This window comes from Lagopus muta, chromosome 1 (assembly GCF_023343835.1).
Source record: "Lagopus muta isolate bLagMut1 chromosome 1, bLagMut1 primary, whole genome shotgun sequence".
Lineage (NCBI taxonomy): Eukaryota > Metazoa > Chordata > Aves > Galliformes > Phasianidae > Lagopus > Lagopus muta.
This window is the reverse complement of record NC_064433.1, coordinates 4,304,810-4,326,131: the sequence shown is the minus strand read 5'-3', so window position 1 is coordinate 4,326,131 and position 21,322 is coordinate 4,304,810. Positions and strand designations below refer to the sequence as shown.

Below are 21,322 nucleotides of genomic sequence, written 5' to 3'. Positions count from 1 at the left end.
GTGCTGAGAAACCAGGCCCTGGGGCTGCTTTCACCAATGAGACAGAGATCTTGGCAACAAGAAGGAGGAAGTGTTGCTGCTGCCATGGGCTAAGTGAGGTGAGGCTCAGCCCATCTCATGGCTGCCCTCACGCTGTGCTTCGCCTGTACCTCCCTCAGCACCCTACTGCCTGTTCTCTTCAGTAGAGGCTGAAGGGGAAGGGGGAACATAAAAATCCCTTCAGAGAGGGTGAAAATGTACAGTTGTACCCCTCCTGGGCAAACCTTCAAGTATGCACTTGGATCACGCTCCCAAAAGGGTGGGCAGAAGAATGCTTTTATATACTAACTGTGGCATAAGTCACTCAGGGCTGCCCAACATAATGGTGAATAGCATAAGGAGACACACAGAGGCTCTTTCAGCTGCCACCAGCAGCTGAAAAGAGTGCCCTGCTGGTCCCTGAGGCACCAGCACCTCAGGCAGCAGCCATCTTGTGTCCTGCCCCAGCAAAAGAAACGCACTTCACAGAGGGCCACTGCAGGGTTGGGGTGCTGCTGACACTGAAATCATAGAGTTGTTAAGGTTGGAAAAAGACTTCTAAGATCATCTAGTCCAACTATCAACTCATCCCCACCATGCTCACTAAATCACGTTCCTCGCTGCCCTATTTCCATGTTTTTTGAACACCTCCAGGGACGGTGACCCCACCACTTCCCTGGGCAGCCTGTTCCTATGCCTTACCAAGTCCCCCAACCCTGAATCCAAGCTGCCCATCCCTGTATCTCCATGCAGCATTCCCTTGGCAAGTTCTTCCTTTTGACTCCAGGCTGCTTGGGAGGACCTCCTCGGCTGTCCTCCTGGTTGGGGTGACATGAGGACATGTGGCTGCAGCTCAGGGACCCCCAGCTCTGATCCCCTCTGTCTGTCTACCCATAGGAGGTGAGAAGGGGGCTGTGGGCAGCACTGAGAAGGGCACGAGGACTGTGCCTGTAATCCCAGGCTGAGGGGAAGTGACTGCAGGATAGAAAACCCTGGCAGCCTGAGAAACTCTGAGTGGAAAAGGGGCTGGTCCCAAGCTGGGAAGGAGGAGAAGAGGGTGGATCGTCTCGCCTCCTGTCAGCCTGCTCACAGCCTGTCCGCAGCACAAGCAGCAGTGGAGGCAGTGAGGCTTTCCTCCTACCTGCTGCCCCTCCACCATGATCCTTTGGCTATGGCTCTGCTGCTGCTTCCCTGCTGCTGTAGGGCAGCCCGACTCGGAGCTGATGGCAAGGTACCTGGAGGAAAAGCTGATGGCAGACTACAGCGTTGCGGAGCAAGTAGGTGTTACGACAGTTGTTATTTGGGGACATCTGGTGGCTTGTGCCCCGTTAATTGGTGTGGATTAATTGAAAGTAGCCAGCTGGAGAACTCTTGGATTGGTGTGTGTCCAGGGCTGTCAGGTGAACAAACTGCCTGGATAGCCCCTGTGGTGAGAGAGAGCTGACAGTAAGAAAAATGCGCTGAATTTGTCACTCATTTGCAGTCACTTTCTTCAGGGTTTGGCATTAACATGCACAGCAGGCTGGTAAAAGTGAATTTCTTGCATCTCTCTGTGCAGCATGCCTCTCTGCTGTCCCCATGGCTGAGAGCTCAGGTGGTTCTTTGAGGTAAAGCCCCAGCACACTCCTGTGCTGCCAAGGGTTGTGGTCTTAGTGCCTCTGGAGAGCTAGCATCCCGATAGCTGTGTTAAACAGTGTGTGCTGCAGGGACAAGAGAGTTAATGCAGTCCCCTGGCCTTGCGCCAGTCTGAGTAATTCAGAGTATTTCAGGCCTGGAGGAAGGCTTTTCTGCCCTGTCCTCTGGTCTCAGTTTTACCGTACTTGATTTTTAACTGAAGCTGGATGAAAGGAACTTCCATGTATTTCAGCTAGTAAAATGCCTCTTGACTAGGGGAGAAAAAAAATAAATTCTGCAAGTGATGACTGTTGTATTGTGCCATTGTGCAGCTTAGATTTTCTGGAAAAATGGGCCTGAAAGGGCAATGAACTTTTTGCACATTAGGAATGACATTGCAATAGTAGTTTAGAGGCTGCGGTTTAAAAGACTGAATGCTAAACCTGTGCTCACATCCTTCAGGTCTATAGTGGATATCATGGGTGACTTTACTTAAGTTACCTAAATACCCAGTTACCTTAACTTGATGAGATCTGAGAGGCTCTGTAATATCTAAGACCTGTAGATGTGATGCAGGATCTACGAATCCTGATGGATGCCAAGGGGGATACTCTACAGTGCCATAGGCAGCACTAGATGTCTGTATTTGGCATCTTCTGTCACACATAGGAAGACTCAAACTTTTCATACGTATCTGTACCTGTTTTAGAGTTAGTCATTCCTCCCATACTAGCATGGGAAGAATCACTCTACAAGTGTTCATCTCTCTGCTCTGGGAGGTCCTTAGCAACTTTTTTGCCAATCCTGTTTACTGCAGACATATATTTCTTGTTGGGGAATTTAGCAACAATCCAGGACTGTCTTGCACACCAAGCTGTACAAGTGGTAAACCATCTTCAACACTGTCCTGCTAGTTGAATGGTATCTGGGAGCACTCATTCATCTGCTTATGGGGAGAACTGTTAGGGGACTAGGGCAGATGACAAGAGGCTCTTTATCACCATTACACTAGATGCAGTTCTGGTCAGGTCTTCAGTGGTTGTTATTTGCTACTGCCCAGCTTATTCTTTGTATGCCATGCTAAGGTGTCAGGAGCAATGGAATCAGTACTAGCAGTTGTTGGGCTTTAGAGTGCTTCAGAAGGCTTTAAAGATAAAAATCGGTGGAAAGTTGGAAATTGTTCTATTAGATGATGTTAGTGAAGTAGGATGTTTTAAAAATACTCCGATGGACTGATTGGTGTCATAAACCCTGCAGCAGTGCTTTGGTAGTAGTCATAAAGTCCTAACAAGCAGAATTTACTTTTACTGACCAATATCTACCAGTTATTCTCAAGACTTCAGAAGCTATCTTTCTGAGAGAATCACGTCATCCTCTCCTCTCCTCTCCTCTCCTCTCCTCTCCTCTCCTCTCCTCTCCTCTCCTCTCCTCTCCTCTCCTCTCCTCTCCTCTCCTCTCCTCTCCTCTCCTCTCCTCTCCTCTCCTCTCCTCTCCTCTCCTCTCCTCCCCTCTCCTCTCCTCTCCTCTCCTCTCCTCTCCTCTCCTCTCCTCTCCTCTCCTCTCCTCTCCTCTCCTCTCCTCTCCTCTCCTCTCCTCTCCTCTCCTCTCCTCTCCTCTCCTCTCCTCTCCTCTCCTTTCCTCTCCTCTCCTCTCCTTTCCTCTCCTCTCCTCTCCTCTCCTCTCCTCTCCTCTCCTCTCCTCTCCTCTCCTCTCCTCTCCTCTCCTCTCCTCTCCTCTCCTCTCCTCTCCTCTCCTCTCCTCTCTTTTGAGAATTTCCTGAGAGAAATGCTTTTCCTAGGTTCTAATTTTACAAGATGTTGGCTAAAATAAAGATGAAAAATAGGATTCTAACAGAGAAAACATTTAATTTCTCCACTAGGCATTTCTGAGCTTCGCAATGCATGAATAAAGAGAAAAAAATTATATATTTGGCAAGGGGTGACTTTGTTTTCAGTGTAAATCAAGAGAAAGGGCAAATCAGGTAAAAAATTATCATTGCATTCCTCTGTTCTCTAGAGTTTCACCAACATTTTAGAAAGTCACTTGGCTTCCCTCATTGTTCCTCACTGACAAGAGACTTCTACTATGTATTGAGGAGGGATTGGATTTGGACATGTTAAGCCAAGACTTACATGTATGTGGAAAAAAGTCAGAGGAGTTGTAGTGAAGGGTGATGAAATGAGTAGGACTGCGTTGTCATAGGTGAAATACTTTGTCTAATAATAAAATTCAAGTAAGGACGAGGAATGGGCTTTGACTTTTATTTGATGATTTAATTGGGCTCAAAATGACATTTAATAAGCAAATGAAACTAGTGCAGGGCTCAGTTTGTCCTGCTCTAGTCTGATCAATTGCTAGGCCTCCAGAGGTCCTAAGGCAGAAAGGATTGAAGTAAGGATGCCCAACACTGGGTTGATAGATGTGTTTCACCTATGAAGTTATTTCATCTGATCTATGGTTAACTTCCAGCTTTCCCTTCCTAACAGAGACTAGGAGATGGGGGCTGGGAAAATTCTAACAAAAAAATTGCATTTGTAGCATCCAACATAAAAATAGATGGACATTATTTTCCTGGGAAACCATTTAGAAGAGTTCATCATGCATTGCACACCATGCCACTGGAAAAACAGTAGTATAGAGCCTTTGTGTAACTCCATAGGGAGCTGTCAGAGAACATGCTTGAGGATGAAGACGCAGCACGGACAGCCACTGCTGATGTCCTTGCCTTCAAGTAGAGACATTCTGGACAGGTAGCATTTGTAAAATACACAACACTTTCTCATTCATGAGAGCTGCATTCCTGAGCTTTGATGAATGGGTATGCTAATAGAGAAGAGATTTAGGTTTTGGTTTAAACCTAAGGAACATTTGAACCTGGCCATTGTGTTCAGCCAGAAAAGCTCACATCTGGATTTAAACAAATGACAAGCTTTCCAAGGCTCCATTAACTCCTTTAATTCTTTGCAGGTTGTACGGCGTGTCCCAAGACAGACCAGATTTTTGCAGAGGCTGGTATGTATCACCCTGTCTTTTACTTCATGAGAATTACACTTGCTCTGAGCATCTATATGTATGTGCATCCCTGTGCCCAAGAGTAAACTGTATCAGTCAGTGATGGTAGGGGTGTGATTCTGGGGAAAAAAAATCTTAATTTTGAGTCATCCAACAGGTACAAGTTCTTCTAACTCTTCCCAATCCATCTTCTCAGCCACAGATTTGGGTAGTATCCAGTGCTATCATCATCAACCATGCAATGAACGTGAATGAGACTGATGAAATCTCATTGAATTTCAAGAGAAAAAGAGAGTTCATTTTGAAATTTGAAGATCTGTTGTTCTCTGTTTATACAGAAGCCAGAATTTATTGAAGAAAGAGAGCAAAGAAGCCAGTATCTTCCTTTTGGTGGGGGAATCTAAGCTTTAAGATGTACAGAAAATTTGTCAGATCTGGCTATGTTGCTGCACTGAGATTTGCATGGCTTAGATAAGAATATGGCTAAAGCCAGTGATATCGCTATTCATGGCCAGTTATTTTCCTGGTTTCTTTTCTCTGGAAAAGAACAGGAAGAACTCATTTCACACACTGAACAGCCATCAGTAGATTCTGGCTCCTTTGATCTTTGACACTTGAATCAGCACCCTAAGGGAGAGCAATCCTCAATCTTATTACTAGTTTACAATTTCTAATCTGACATGCAGTCAGTATATTTTGATGAAAGCAACTGATAGAGGCAAAAATGTGGAGTGAATTTCATTTATCTTCAGCTCTTTTCTGTCTTTCCAAAGATTTCTTATAAACAAACACAAAATAATATGTTTGGCAGAAAATTTTCAGCTCCCACTTCATCATAATAACTGGGACATCTTCAAAAAGCCTCCAGCCAACCTTTATTGTAGCAAAGTGTTAATCCACTGCCTTGGCACTCCCTGGCTTTATTTTTAATAGGAATAATAAATCACAGCAATAATAATATTAAACAAATGGTTTGTTTTGTTTTGTTTCTCCTTTGTGCTGTCTCTCTTCTTCTGAAGACCTTAATAAAAAGTGGGGAAAACAAGCAGGCGTTTGTGCAGCTGTAAGTCAGAGAATCAAGCACTGACGGATTGTGTAAAGGCTCCAGGGAACATGCGAGAATCACAGACTGGAACTTGGGCTGCCCGCCAAGCCCGACCTAGCAACCTGTTTTGAAACCGCCTCTGCCCCCAGCATTTATATTTTCTATACACAAGAAATGGCAGATCCCTTCCAGGGCCGTAAGGCTCTTTCATCCCCAGTTGTATATGATGCCCTGGCACAGTGTTTGCTTTCTCCAGCAGCAACATCTACCCGCCACAAGGAGGAAGAAGTGCTGAATGTATTTATTTTCCGTTTGTTTTTGCCATTTGACTGTGAATATATTAGAACTGGAGCTTGTTTCAAGGGATGCAGAGTTTAGCAGAGATCAGTTGAAACTAGTAGATAATAGACTTGGTAGAAAACATCTAAAGGATGTGGTTCTTCATATAAAACAGAATCATAGAATTGTTCAGGTTGGAAAAGCCCTAAGATCATCTAGTCCAACCATCTACCTGCCACCACTATTGCCTACTAAACCATGTCCCTAAGAACAACATCTTCACATTTCCTGAACATCTTCAGGAATGATGTTTATAAAATGCCACACTGGGTATAGGAATTCCTCCAGCCACTAATTAGAGGAATCTGAGAGAAAGTTCTTGAGCTTTAGTACCAGGTTGGCCAGATCTTAACACTCTTCTCTGAGCATGTACTATTGATCCCTGCCAGTGGCAGGCTACGTTCTTGTTTTGACAAGTCAAGATCTGCCACTGCAAAACCAGTCTGTATCTCAGCTATTTGCTGTTGAGCTTTCAGCCTGGTTTGCACCCACAGATTGTGATGAAATGCAGAAAATGAGAGTGAATGCAGGACTTTTGGATCTAAGGAATTCGCTGCATTTTCAGGTTCTCTCTTTCGCTTCTGCAAATCCTTTTTAACACCTGATAGGCCACAGGCAGTTGATGGTACAAAAGAGTGAATGGAACATCATCTCATTAGATCTTGAAATGTGCCTGCAACATCACTCCAGATTAAAACTCCCCATCCTCTCCACTTTCAGCAGATAGAAACTGAAAATTCATGCCTATGTGTGCAGGAAAATCCTAAGAACATGCTGCCCCATATTTTGGGAATATTGTTCCAGTCACCACCAACTGACTAAAAGCCCCTTGTGGCCTAAGGGTGGACATCTACATTAAGTAGATATATTCTAGTCTAGATATGTCTCATTGAGCTGTCTACAATTAGTGAACCAGCTCACACTGTAAATGAGTTTTTGCCATTGTGCTCCATGGGAGCTGAACCTGTGCTGAGGAGGATGTACATGGAGACAGAACAAATCAGATATTCTCCAGCTGTTAAAGACTTCTCTTGTGATTAGGTCCATTTCAGACATATCCAAGCCTTGAAAGTGTAGGCAGATGAGGCCTTATTTCCAGCTGTTGATAGTTTCATCTTTGTTTCTAGTGGATTCTCATCCTTTCATTTGCCTGGAAGCCACTAGCCCAGCAGCTTTATTAGCTGGATGCTCATTTATTGCTATTCTGATGCCATCAGCTACCACAGAATATTTTCTTTTTCATACTTATTCATACAACAATTGATCCCTTTGTTAAGCCATTTGGGAAAATTGTTTTTATTGGGAGAAAAAGGCTGGTAGTGCAGCTGAAGAACATGTTTGTGTTTTCACAAGTCTCAGGGGGCTATGATTTTTTAGTAGCCTCAGTAGGAATAAATTCTTGATGTACTTGGTTTAGCAAAATTGCTCTTTATTTGCAACATATTTTACTGTTTAGCTCCCTTCTGCTTTTGAAGTTTCAGACTTCAATGGTTTAAAGCAGCAAATAGATTATTTTCTAACGGGCTACTTACAGTTAAACACACTGAAGTCTTCTAGGATGAAAACTGTTGAGTTCCATGGAGACGTTGCTGTCAAAAATCATCTTAGACTGAAGAAATGCTCCAACCCCAGACACATTCCCATGCAGCAGAAATTGGCTTCCAGCTTCCATTGCTACATCATGTGTCATTCTCTGAAATTTCTGCTACTTCTTTGCTGGAAGAAATCCAATATGGGCTAAAAGGCTTAAAATATTTTGTTTGAGATGTCACTGTGTCAGTGTTTCTTATTAAGTCTCTTCCACCCATTGGCTGAGACCTCCAGCATTGATTCTCAGCAGAGGAGGACTCAACTCACTCCAGTGACAGCAGTTTTTCTGTTTACAAAACTTACGGATCTGACTGTGTCAGTTTTAAGATGCTGCTCCATGCGCAGTGATCTCAGTCTTTCAAGAAATCTTACATCTGCTCTTGTGACATCAGTTCTGGACCCTATGGGGAGATATTTTGGGCTTCTCTTCCAGGCCAAAATGGGCTAATCCTCACTGTCTCGAATAGTCAGAGTTGAAGAGTGCGACTTAGGATACAGATGGATTTTATCAGTGTATTTCACAACACAGATGCTGGCAAAATCAGAGCTCTTGTGCTGCCCAGACCCTTCCTGAGAATTGGAGAATGACTGTAGCTTTTTGACCTTGTGTACAAACAAAGACACTGCCATGTCTTTTTAAGTTTAACTTTTGCATCTCACCTGATATTTTGGAGGCAATCCTCACCTTGCTTGCTGTGTTCCTCACAGGGAGTCAAAGACTCACTGTAAAAGGGTTCATTCTTTGAGAATATTAAATATTAAACCCACTGTAAAATTGAAGGGGAGAGTTACCTAACTCACTGTTAATGGGTAACCTTTGATATCTACAGGAAACTAGGCCTCGGATGTCTGAATTCTCAGTGAAATCCACAATCATTTCTCGCTATGCTTTCACCACGGTGTCCTGTACAATGGTGAACAGTGGATCCGAGGCACGAGAAGCCGTGTTTGAGATGCAGATCCCAGCTGCAGCTTTCATCTCCAACTTTACCATGTACGTAAGTAGTTCTGACAGCTAGGTGAATGTTTTTTCCATCTCACAAACAGGTCTCTGAGATTTTAAACACTGGCTAGCCTGCAGTTGGACTGTATCAATGCTTTTTTGCATTTAGAATAGTTGCACTTGGAAAATACACCCATGGTATACTTCATCCAAGAATATCATGGCTTCACAGCACAGAACAAATGCTTGGAGGACAGGATACTAAGATTCAAGCCCTCATTGTACATGTGGAAGAGCATTCTTCTATTTCCCATGTGAGTGCACTTTAATAAATTCCTTCTCCTCTTTCTCAGATTTGGACCAGAACAACTCTTCTAACCTTTCCAATTAAAATTTCAGCAACACTAGCACAGCATATTTATGTCTCCTAACTGTGGTGCCTCAAAAGCTTCTTATTTTTCTACGTTTTCACAATCTCAATGGAGGACAAGGGTCAAATCACAAAATCATAGAATCATAGAATCACAGAATCACTCAGGTTGGAAAATACCTTAAAGATCATTGAGTCCAACCACAACCTAGCCATAATACTCTAACAACCCTCTGCTAAATCACATCTCTGAGCACCACAACAATCAAAACAGAAGACAGGCTGACCTGTTGCTGGAGGTGCTAGTCATTCTCTGGGTAGCAGGGCAGGCAAAGGGCAATCAACACACACTCAACTAACTCACTAAGGAATAAATGAGGCACTTGGTTTTAAAATGTGTTTAGTTTGGTCATGCTAAGATTCCTCCCTATGGGTAGAAATTACTGCCACAACTTTGTCCCTCGCTATAGCAGATGAGGGGTAAGCTTTTTTTAGGAAAACTTCTTCTTGGGTTGAGTAGAAGGAAAATTAGCCTTTTGCCATTGCCCATCCAGGTCTGTAACTCATTCCCAGAGAGATGTATTTTTGTCAGCAAAGCAGCTACTTGAGAGAAGCAATTCTGAATATCGCCACATGCACTGACACAGATGGTGGATCTGGGACCATACACGAAACAGTGCTTGTTGGGAGTCTGGCAATTGCTTTGCTTTCAGGCTAATGTCTTTGTGCTCTGAAGATTACATTTTATACTGGCATTTAAGAGGAGTTAAGTTCTGGGGTAAAAATGTGCTCTTCCAGCGAAAGCAACCAGGGCACTTCTGAGTCAGCTTCTATCCCACTGATCTGAGTGAACTCAATAAGAGTTGTGCTACTAACTGTCCACATGTGCACAGTCCATGTGCCCTTCTGCAGAGAGTTGCACAGAGAGCTGCATGCTGTTTGTAGGTGCGGATCAGTCATGCTGACATCTCTGATCTCTCTAGGAGCATTGGCAACAAGACTTACTATGGGGAGGTCACAGGGAAAGAAAAGAAGCACAGCAACGATGACAAAGCAAAGACGAAGAAACCTCCAAGTCCTGTGAACGGAAGGCAAGTGTCATGCATTCAACTATGTTCTGAGAAGTAATGTACTCTCCTCCCATATTTATTTCTGGTTGCTTTGGTATACACATGTATGGATCTGTAGGAAGAGGAAGGAGCTGAACAAAACATTGTCTTCACTGCCTAGTGTCAATCCCATGCTCCAAGTAACCTAGCTGTGTGCGTGACCTTTTCTGGCTCTGTTACACAACTTTTTCACTTCCAAGGAGGTCCAGGATGTCGAACTGATATACTTGAGAGGAAAAGAAATCTTGTTACCTCCTGAATAACTGGCAGTAAAATTAAGACACACTGCGCTTCAGTAAGTTACAACTTCAAGACTGCAAAGATATTCAGTAGCAGAACCACAGGTACCCTTTTGCAGTCTTGTCTATTTGCCCTGTTCTCAGTGCTTGACCATGTGTAGTCTTTTTTTGCCACATGCTGTCAGAAAGTCCCATCTCTTTAACAATCTGAAATCCTATGTTCATCTGAAGGCACTTTCAGTTCTGCAGGCTATTCTCCTCCTATAATTTGACAAATGCCCAGGTTCTCCTATATAACTTTCAAAGAATTGCAAGTCTGAATGGATTTTTCTGCTTTAGAAAATCCTGCATGACTCTTTGTTGCCTGTGATAGTAAAGCTACTCCAATATGAAACACATGATCAAGAACACATAACTAGACCATTACTTCTCATATTAGAAAAATGATGAACTGTACAGAGGGAGAAATCTGACAGAGATCTGAACTCGTGTGAAAAGAGAATAGGTATCTTTATTTTCTGCCTTTCATAGAAAATCTAGAGAGAAAAAGAATAATTATGTGTCAAGTTCTAAACAGACAAAATAATGTGTTCTTCCTATAAATCATGTTTCTTGCCACTAAGAATTATGGATGTCAAGCTCACTGTGGATTCAAAATGTGACTAGTCTGGTAAAAAAAAAGTCACAAGCTTTTAACAAAGGACAGTCTCTCAGGATCCAGACATAAAAGGGAACCTGTCACACTGTAGTCACTTGGAAGAGAAGAGCCCTTTCAGAGAGGTGTCCAGAGATGGAAATGTCTTTGTGGTCCTGTTTTTCCCTTCTGAGTATGTAGTGATAAACAGCTAATAATAGGGAAGAGAAAATAATTTGTACTTTGCTTAAGGTACCGCAGTGAGTCACTGAGGCAAAGGAAAGAATTAAATATGGGTCTTACAAATCCTTGTGTTTAGAAACCAAAAGGTAGTCTTTCTTCTGGTCCTGCTCTATGCTATATATGCTTGACATATTCCTCTTTTCTTCCAGAGAGAATGGCTATGAGACATTCAAAGCTTCAGTTTTCATTCCTCGGAAGATGCAAGCCAACTTCCTACTGCATTATGAAGAGCTCTTGCAAAGGCGATTGGGAAAATATGAGTATACGGTCAGCATCCGGCCCCAGCAGCTGGTGGGGAGGTTACGAGTGGAGGTGAACATTCTGGAGAACTCAGGTATCATTTCACTGGAAGTGCCTCCCCTTCGAAACAGCAAGCATAAAGGCAATGGAAAAGCTGAAGGTAAGGTGAGATTTTGTGATCCATGATTTTGTTATTCGTGACATCCTAATAATTTCTTAGGAACTGGATTGGAACTGTTGGGAGTTCTCTGGGACATTCTTGAATAACTGCATAGACTTGGTTTTCATTCATTTACCTTCTGCTCCAAATGAGTCAATAAACAAAACCCCAACATTGTATTAAAGCCTCATTGCCCAGGATCAAGGCTACTGTCACAAAATAAAGGAAACAAAGATAACATGGAAAATAAACACTAGGAATTCATTAGGTGTGAGTTACTCTGAAAAATTCCAGCTATAACTAATTTTTAGAATACTTATTTTAAAATTATTATTATTAATAATAATTTTATTATTATTATTATTATTATTTTCCTTTATGAACACTTACAGTAGTCACTGTATGGCAGGTACACTGCACCCAGGGGTGGCTGCACTTATGTGATAAGCAAGTCTCCAAACACTGTGGGCTGTCAGCAATTTCTGTTTAGAGACCTTTTTCACTCACTGGCAGGGCAAACTCCAGTTTCAAGAAAGTTGGTGTAGCGAATATGACAGGAAAACGTTTTCAGGATTATCAACTCTGTGAAGCTGGATGGTGGGAATTCAGTCTTAGTGCAAAGGCTGATGGCATTTGTCATAATTTCTAGAGACAACTGTCTGCGTGGTGTCTGTGCATAAGCTCATAAGAACTTTGAAGGTTATTAGGCTGATCCCATTCAATTCAATACGGCTGTTTTCTATTGTCTTTAGAAGCTTGGAACTGGGCCTTCAGGCCTTGTGCTCAGTATTTGAGCAGCTTCTTCTCTGGCTCTACATCTACTGGGAACTGCTTAGTTGAAGTGAATTGTTTTTTCCATCCACCCATGCCAAGGCAAGGATCGGAAATCCTGCTTTTTAGAACATGGGAAATTCCATGAGGAAAAACCACTTTCCAAGTGTCTACTTTTATCCCAGCCATCCTTGGACTTGTCCAAACATCAAGCATAAATTAACGATTTTTAGTGTAAACTAACAGCGAGAAGCACAGGATACTGTGACTGATACATGTTGGCAAAAAAGAAATGGTAAAGTTAAAAGGGTGAGTCTGACGTGGAAGCAGGATGTAGAAGCTTGTGAGACTTGACCTTCGTTACTCTAGCTGACATAATACCAGTGAAATCAGTGAAGCTGTTTGTGAAGTGTCTGTGTCTGTCAAGTGAAGACTGTGATCAGGGAGTTAAACTGATCACTCAGTCTGGTACTACTGATTTCATCCAAATAGCACTGAAATAAGTGCTTAGACAATGCTCTCAGAAATGTAGTTTGAATTTCGGGTACTCCTGTGTGGAGCCAGGAGTTGGACTTGATGCCCCTTATGGATCCCTTCCAGCTTGGGATATTCTATTATTCTATGACTCTACAAAGTCAATGGCCCTGCTGACTTGAACTAACCTCAGGTCAAGCCACATACAGCTAATTAGTCTCCCTGCTACACATTCATGCACTGTGTAGTAAGCGTGCTCTGTACCTCATCAGGAGGACAGGAATCCTTTTCCTCCTATCAGGGACTATCACAGTGCATTGTGGCATATGGTTTCCTGCAAAACATCTGCCACTGATCAGTGTTGGAGGTGGAGCAGAGCAGACACACGGTTGGTCTAGTACAGTGTGGAAATTCTTGTGTAAATGCTATACAGGGAAAAATCCTGTAACCTGCTCTCCAAATGACAATCTGTTAGCACTGATAATTCTTGGCACTGTGTCTGAGATTCAAAACAATACTTTTAAAATGGACCCAAGCTCTATGATTCTAAAATCCACCCTATCTAGCAAAATGTAGATAAATAGATGTGACATTACAGTGGGTGAAGCAACTGAAATTCACATTCCTTTGCTTAATCCTTATTTAGAATTGCTGCTACAAACTCTTTCTATTTTCAATGAGTATATACAATTTGTGGAATATGTTTTCTGAGGTGAAATCACTGCTGTGGAAGTTATTGAAGTGCTAAACATGCTTTTGGGGTCCACTATTAGCAGGCAGGAGTGTGTTATGTGTCTTTTAGACCAAGGCTTCATTGGTACTCAGGTGACCAATGCTCTGATGAATATGTAAAGTTAAGAAAATCAGTTGGGTTTGTAGAGCTCCTTTCTGATCTGAAGGAAAATGAGGAAATAAGGACTAATGGGCAGAAAAAAAAAAAAAAAAAAACCCACAAAAAAAAGAAAAATAAATCAAAAAGACTTGACAGAGGATCTCAGAAGGTTCTCATACAGGTCTCGGAGAACAACTAGTTTCAAATAGGAGAGATTTATTGTGTGTGACCTTTTCTGACCAACAAGATCAACCACAGTTGGAATAGACAATAGGAACTTCCTGCTTCCTGAATGTAAGTGGGAATCACAAAAATACTCCCAGAGAGAGCAAGTTCAAGGCACTTTGAAATCCATCATACTCCAATCTATTTTCATCTCTTTACCTTGATCCAGAAAGCAAATCATCTGAGCCATTAGTCTCTGCAAAGCCTTCTTGCTCATAGGACATCCAAAGACCCAAGACCATTAGTAAAACTAATGTGAAAAAAAACCTTTAGGTGCTCCAAAGTTGAGAAATGGCTGATCTGTACTTTGTGGACCAATTGTCCTACATTTGTTGTGCTTTTCTACGTGCTGTCAGTAGATCCAACACCCCATGCAGGAAGCTTAATTGAAAAAAAGTTTTCTGTTTAATGTTCATTCACAATTTGCACTTTTGACCCTAGCCAAACTGCTAATATCCATACAGTCTGTGACAAATAGAAGAGAAAACCTTAAGACTTACTGGCAGAAGATGCCCCTTGATGTGACAGAGTGACTGACACTTTTTTGACATTTAAGGGCATAGCACAGAAATTGTAGCAGTTGACACAGAATAGTTCATTTCTGCCCATTTTTAGTTGGGCAACAGATACAAAGATACAAAGATTGGACTTGATTCCAAATTTTCCAGGTATTCTTGCAACGTCAGCTGTGCTTTGGTCTAGGAAAGCACTCTGTACATCCTCTCTGAATATGGAATAGAGACAAAGTGATAACAGGATACTTCTTTTGTCAATGACTTCTTCACACACAGCTTCATCTGGGAGTTGTATTTTTCCCAAAGGAAGATAACAGACACGTGAGTTTTGGAAAGTAATCCTTTGGCTTGTGCAGGTGTTTGCTTCTGTTACATACAAAGCCCAAAACAGGAGATGCTGAGGTCAGTGATGCTGGACATTTCTGGTGACCTCAGAGTGAAGCCATTTTCTGGATGGTGTCCCACTCAGCATGTTCAGGGCTGACTGTTCTCATCCTTTTCCTCCAGAGCAGTGATTTGAGAACTAGCCATCGTCTCGGGTAGGGAGACACCATGTTGTTTGAAAATGACTCTATTTCTCTTTAAAGTCAGTTGGACTAGATTATCATAGAAATCTTTTCCAACTTAATCATTGTACAGTTCTATGAAGGATCTAGATTGCAGGAAGGTTTTTATTTCTTATCACAGCTGTTTGAAAGCTACCACTTGTTAGCAGAGGATGAACTTTGCATTTGAGTTCTATTCATCATTCTGCCAATTTCCAAAATAATTTGGGCTTAACTTTTCATCATGTGGAGACTGTATTCTCACATGAAAAAATGCTTTTACTTGCTTAGCTTACTTAGCTGAATTTGGTGGAAAATTTATCTGAAGACTATTAATTACCTCAACACGAGCATGGGTCAGCGTAGGTCTCTGGAGCTCATCCATGCTTTGAACTCTGCAATATTTCATAGATTTACCCCTCCCAGTCACTTATCTGAAAAGAATTTGGCCTGTAAACAGGGGAGAGTAATTGTGATTCAGATACTAAGTGCTGTCTAAAAGAGAAAGCTGGGGGATGACATAGTAGTTGTATTCAAAGACATACAAGGCTGCTCCAAGCAGAAAAGAAATACTATTCTTACTATGCCAACAAAAGACAAAAAAAACCCACAAGTTTGTGATACAGAAATAAAAATGTAAATTTGACATTGAAAATATCTTCCTAAGAGTGAAAAGTTGAGGTTCTAGCAAGGGCTGGTAAGGGCAGGTATTGAGCTTTCATTACTGGAGGTCTGTAGTATTTCCAGATAACGTGATAAAAGTAAATAGGAAGAAATTGGGACTGGGAGAATGGAATGGATTAAATAGCCTGTATTCCAAAGCTGATTTCTATTGTTCTATTCCAGAATGGGAAAAAAAAAAAAAACCAACAAAAAACAACCAAAACATTTTGGATCTTTTTTAATCAGTCCATATATAGAGATATATCCCAGAGATAAGAAAAGAGTGATGGTCAAGATGGTAAAATGGTGGGAGATGCTTCCCCAGATATTCCTGTCACTGTGTGAGGCAGCCTTGGCAAGCTCCTCTCTGAATGTTCCTAAAGACCTGTCTGTGTTAGAAGGAATGACACTTCTCACCTTCACACACAGTGTTTTGAGAGTAGTTGAGGAAAGCAGTGTGATCCACATAATCCCATCTAGATTCCATTGTGCTTTACAAACCTGGATACATATGATAATGGCCATTTAAAAGATGAGGAAGTGTAGAGCACAGAGCTAGTTTCATATGGTCAAAGAACACAGAAATGCTGGAACAGTAACTCATATTGTCATAATATGCTGTTGAGCACAGCATAGTATGCTCAACCCACCAACATACATATGGCAGGGAAACACAGAAGTGAAGTCCAAAGGTCACAGCCTGGTAAAAGGAAAGAACTTCTGTTTTCAGTCTGAGACTGCTTTTCACTAATCCTGATGTGGTCAGGCAACCCAACCAGTGGCAATGCTTGCTTTTCAGTTATTGAGAAGTAATGTGAAACCCTCAAATAAATAAGAAAATGTAAATGAATAGTTAAGTCATTTTTATGAATTCTGGACATGTCCTGCACTCTGTCACTTAAATGGGACTTTGGAAGACAGGCTGAAAATCCAGGAAGGCCAACACAAGCAAACTGGATGCACTGTGTGTTACAAACATATTACATACATTGCTTCATTAGATGAGAGGGCAGCTACAATAATAAAACCAAATCCAGGAAGATAAAATCATACAGAGCTAGTGATTTATGAATTTTCTCTGTCTGGAGAAATCTGAACTGCACACAGACTGTAGAGTAAATGTCAAAGTTCTGGGCAGTCACAACATAAGCCTCCTTTAAGATCTGACAATTGTGTCCTGAACTGATTTACATGCCTTAGGTGAGAAAACTCAGTTACTGTTGGGATGTGTGAATTAGAAGTGGCTTAGTCAGAGAAGCCATAGAATCATATGATCATAGAATGATTTGGGTTGGAAGGGACCTTTAAGATCATCCAGTTCCAACCCCCCTGCTACAGGCAGGGACACCTCCCTCTAGACCAGGTTGCTCAAAGTCCCACCCAGCCTGGCCTTGAGTGCTTCCAGGGAGGGGGCATCCACAACCTCACTGGGCAACCTGTTCCAGTGTCTCACCACTCTCACAGTAAAGAATTTCTTTCTAATATTTAGTCTAAATCTATCCTCATGATGCAGAAATAATTGCTGGCTTTACTGAAGCCATGCAGCTTCCTTTTGTCAAGATGAGTTTTTTCCAAATCGTAGTCCTCCAACTATTTTTGTGTCTTAAGAGGAAATCCCTTCCTGCCCAAGTAGTATGCTCTTGTATGCTCCCAAACAGACTCACAAGACAGCTATAAAACAAAAGCCAAATGAAGGTGGAAAAGAAGTCTTAGAGTGCTATTCATTTATGACTTTTAATTTCATATCTTTGCCTGGAGAAGTCTAGATTATACATAACGCTTTAGGGTAAACAACACAGCTTTAGCTAACCACAAGAACCCTGTTCTTGTCATTTCTATAAACTTCAACCAGTGAGAAGTCAGGAGAGTTGTGTAACTACTTCATGCCTCCATTTTCCCACTAGTTAAATGGACATGATCATATGTATCCGATTTTTTAAATCGCTGTGGGATCTGGATGCGAGGTGGATGATGTTCAGTCTTGCATACAGCTGTCATGTTGTGTTCTTCTAATGCTGCTCAAGGCACTTTAAAAAGGTGGAGAAGTGCCACTACTCATTACAATGACAGTATTATAGGAACCCCTGGAGAGGAATACTGGATACAGAACTTAAAGATACACTTAGTAGGTTTGTGCATAGCAAAAAGACAGGAAGGACCACCCAAAGAGGCAGCAAAGAATCTTCATATCACTGTAGAAAATGATACTGTCTTTCTCTGAGATGCCCTCTGAAAGGCATGTCTGTCTCCATTGACCCTGGGAGGGCTCTAAGATATAAGCTTGAGCTATATCTCTGGGATGCAGTTTGCATGACTGCACTAGTTGTTGGATCAGTAAGTCAGACTGAAATTACAGTGACTATACTCTCAGCTCTTTGCTGAACATAAAGAGATCCAAGGTGACTTGCTCAGATGCAGACATGACACAGACACTTATAATCAGCCATATCAATCCCACCTCAGAAGTTTATAGAATATCTGAACAAGTCACCTCAAGATCTCTTTATAATCTGTCGAGACAAATCTGCAGTATGATTCATGTCCTAGAAGAAATGTTTGAATAAGTCAAATGAATCATATATTGCCTGGAAGGAGCTCAGGTATAGGATCTGCATGCTAAATGCACTGAGTTGGTTGGTATTAAGATCTGTACGTGTCTGAAGCTGGATTTGTATTATTCACAGGAAGTGATTAGAAGTCATACAGAGAATATCTGGCCTTTGAGTTCAGTGACTTCCAGAAAGCAGTGAGCATAGGAATACTGGATAAACATTTCTATCCCTGATAACATGGCAATCTTGGGGTAGGGGTTATTAAGTTCTTATTTTATCATTGGTAAGATGAATCTTTAATCTTAGCACATAACTAGTGCTAGTAGACCTAACTTCATGGTAATACACTGTGTGTGGTGCTTAGACATATGTAAGAAAATAGGAAAAACTTGTAATACTGTGGTTTTATCTCAACAGGTGATGTCTCTCCTCCTCCTTCTACTGTGATTGGACAAACCAAAACCTTAGCTAAAGTTACATTCAGTCCCAATGTTGTCGAGCAAACCAAGATTGCCCGAAATGGCATCCTGGGAGACTTCATAGTCAGATACGATGTCAACCGGGAGCTGAGTGTCGGAGATGTTCAGGTACTTCACATGGCTGATCTTTTCCATCTTATTAGCTATGCCTGAGAAGGCTTGACTGCCTTGCACACTCTGTATATCCTAGCAAATGTTTTCCAAGTGAAGGCTTGAAAAAACTGTCCAAAATAAAGTAAGTTTGCAACCACAAGATAGACTTAAAAGAAAGGACATGCTTCACTGAGTTTCTGTTTTGTATTTGCTTTTCAATATATAGACTGCATGCATCTGGATATAGGGCCAGGTACCCACATGCATGTGGTGATTCTGATCCCTGGGTATACATGTTATATCCCTACTACATTTGGAAGAAAACCACTGTCCACCATGCAAGGAGATGCAGAGACTTCAGTAGGCCCCCCACTGTGAATGAACGGAGGACAAGAATCAAGAGGGAAATTGAAGGGAGCTCATCCACCAATGTAGACACACAGATTGAAAGCAAGATCAGGTGTGCTCATCCAGTAATGATGTGTCTGGGATACTGAATCACAATCTTCCCTTCATTCCTAAATTCATTTTTCTTCTACAGATTCTTAATGGGTATTTTGTACACTACTTTGCACCCATGGATCTACCTCCCTTACCAAAGAACGTTGTCTTTGTCCTTGACAGCAGTGCATCCATGGTGGGGACAAAACTAAAGCAGGTGAGTCCTTGCATGTGTTATAGACTGGTTGACTTTAAGGTTGCAGAGAACTTGTTTCAGGCTTCATCTTAGCAGGATTCTTCATTACTCTGCATAAAAGGTCAGTGCTGTCAAAACTGAACAGATAAGATTGTACTGGGCAGTTCTATCCTGTTCATTTTGAAGAGAGGCAGATTAGGGAGAATTCTCAGAAAAGTGCATTCAGCAAACCATTGTGTCCATCTTAGCAGAGAGAATACAATTCTGTCTTTACATTACAAAACTCTTGGAAAAACGGTGTATGACTCGATGAGTTCTTCTGAAAGAAAAGTCAGTTTGCCCTGTTTGAGAATCTGATTCTTTCACTGCAAATCTCAGACATTTTCCCAGGACACAGATATTGACATGAATCAACATATCAAACTGAAGGCCATATTACCAGTGCTGGAAACTAGCTCCAGTCCACAGATCCAACTAGTTGGCTTGGAAGGAGTACTGTGTCTGGGGGAATATAGTCTTTTTCTCAACATGATATTATCAGTACAAACTAGAATCATAGAATCATAAAATCCCTAATGTTCAAAATCACTAAGATCAAACCTAATCAAACCATCAACCCATCAGATCTAATCTAATTGGAATCTGAAACACTTAAATCTGGAACAAAAAATATAGTGTTACAGAAGTTATAGGTACACCTGTCTGGATTCTGTGGTTCTGTGACTATGTAAGGTTGTTAGGTTATTTAGTTCCTAAATGCTTAATAGATTAAATTAGAAAAAAATATATATTTAAATGCTTTAAATATTTTAAATCTTAATAAATCTTTCATCTGTAGTTTCTAGCATTCCTGTTACCAGTCAGTCATCAGAATTCTTATAACACAAAATAAATTCTTGCATTTCAGCAAAGAATTTAAGTGACAAAGAAGCAGAGAGAAATCAATACTTCAATTCTGGTCTGACAGATACATCTCATCTCTGTACTCACACTTCAGACATAAGCCAAGCTTACATCTTATAAATGTGCAAAAGCCCTGGTAGAGGTAGTTCCTTTCCACTTCCTTTCCGCTTGAAGACTTGCTCCACAGTTATGAGATATGGAAATGTTGAGTGGCTTCTTTCTGTTGAAAGGCCCACATCTTTGCCTTCTACTTTGTTATCTACTAATGACAGTGGAAACTGTCACTTCTCACATACATTAAGGTGTCTAAAGTTGCTCGAGGAGATGTTTAGATTACTTATTAGGAAGAATTTCTTCACAGAGAGAGTAGTCAAGCAGGCTGCCAAGGGAAATAGTGGAGTCCTCATGCCTGGAAGTATTTAAGAGATGTGTGGACGGGGCATAAAAGACATGGTTTAGTGATAGGACTTGGCAGGTCAGGTTGATGGTTGGAATTAATAATCTTGAAGGTCTATTCCAAACTAAATGATTCCATGATTCTATGATACTAAGACACCAGTATAAGGCAGTTGCAGCATGCATGGATGACATGTTATAACCCCACTAGAACGACTGAAGTCTAATGGCGTAGACTTATGTCAGATTCAGTTAAGGAGCTCTAATTAGTCCACTCAGGCTTCTTTGTCACCTGCCTAGAACATGGAATGATAGGAGAAATAAGGAAATTGGGGTTATTTGAAAGTGTTGTGGTTTTTGTTTGTTTGTTTGTTTGTTTTTTCCGTTGGCCACTAACACTAATCTAAATGTCCTTCATGGACACAAATGATGGTAATTCCCTGGCAGTTTTCTGTCTTTGATCAAGGACATTGTGGGTGTTTATGCCTTTCTATTTCTGCTAAAATCTTTACCATCTGGTTTCAACGGTGGTCATAAATCTTCATTTAGAAGCTGTAGCTTCTATCAAATTAAATTATCTCCACTTTAAGCTAAAATGACTTTTATGGCTCCTAATTACTTTCCCCAGTGCCTGAAGTAGCAGAGAGCTGTTAACAAACACACCTAGCACTGTACTGAAGC

The 21,322-nt window shown here is 41.4% G+C and overlaps 1 protein-coding gene across 1 annotated transcript in view; it reads left to right on the top strand.

The window, feature by feature from the left end:
• The first annotated feature begins 1,074 nt into the window (after positions 1-1,074).
• The window catches only part of ITIH5 (inter-alpha-trypsin inhibitor heavy chain 5), a 47,368-nt gene continuing 27,120 nt past the window's right edge, over positions 1,075-21,322 (top strand). The window contains exons 1-7 of the mRNA XM_048933805.1: positions 1,075-1,295; positions 4,600-4,644; positions 8,449-8,612; positions 9,915-10,022; positions 11,306-11,556; positions 18,551-18,720; positions 19,247-19,363. Of these exons, the coding sequence (XP_048789762.1) occupies positions 1,176-1,295; positions 4,600-4,644; positions 8,449-8,612; positions 9,915-10,022; positions 11,306-11,556; positions 18,551-18,720; positions 19,247-19,363 (975 nt within the window). The 5' untranslated portion in view covers positions 1,075-1,175. The remainder of the gene's footprint in view (positions 1,296-4,599; positions 4,645-8,448; positions 8,613-9,914; positions 10,023-11,305; positions 11,557-18,550; positions 18,721-19,246; positions 19,364-21,322) is intronic.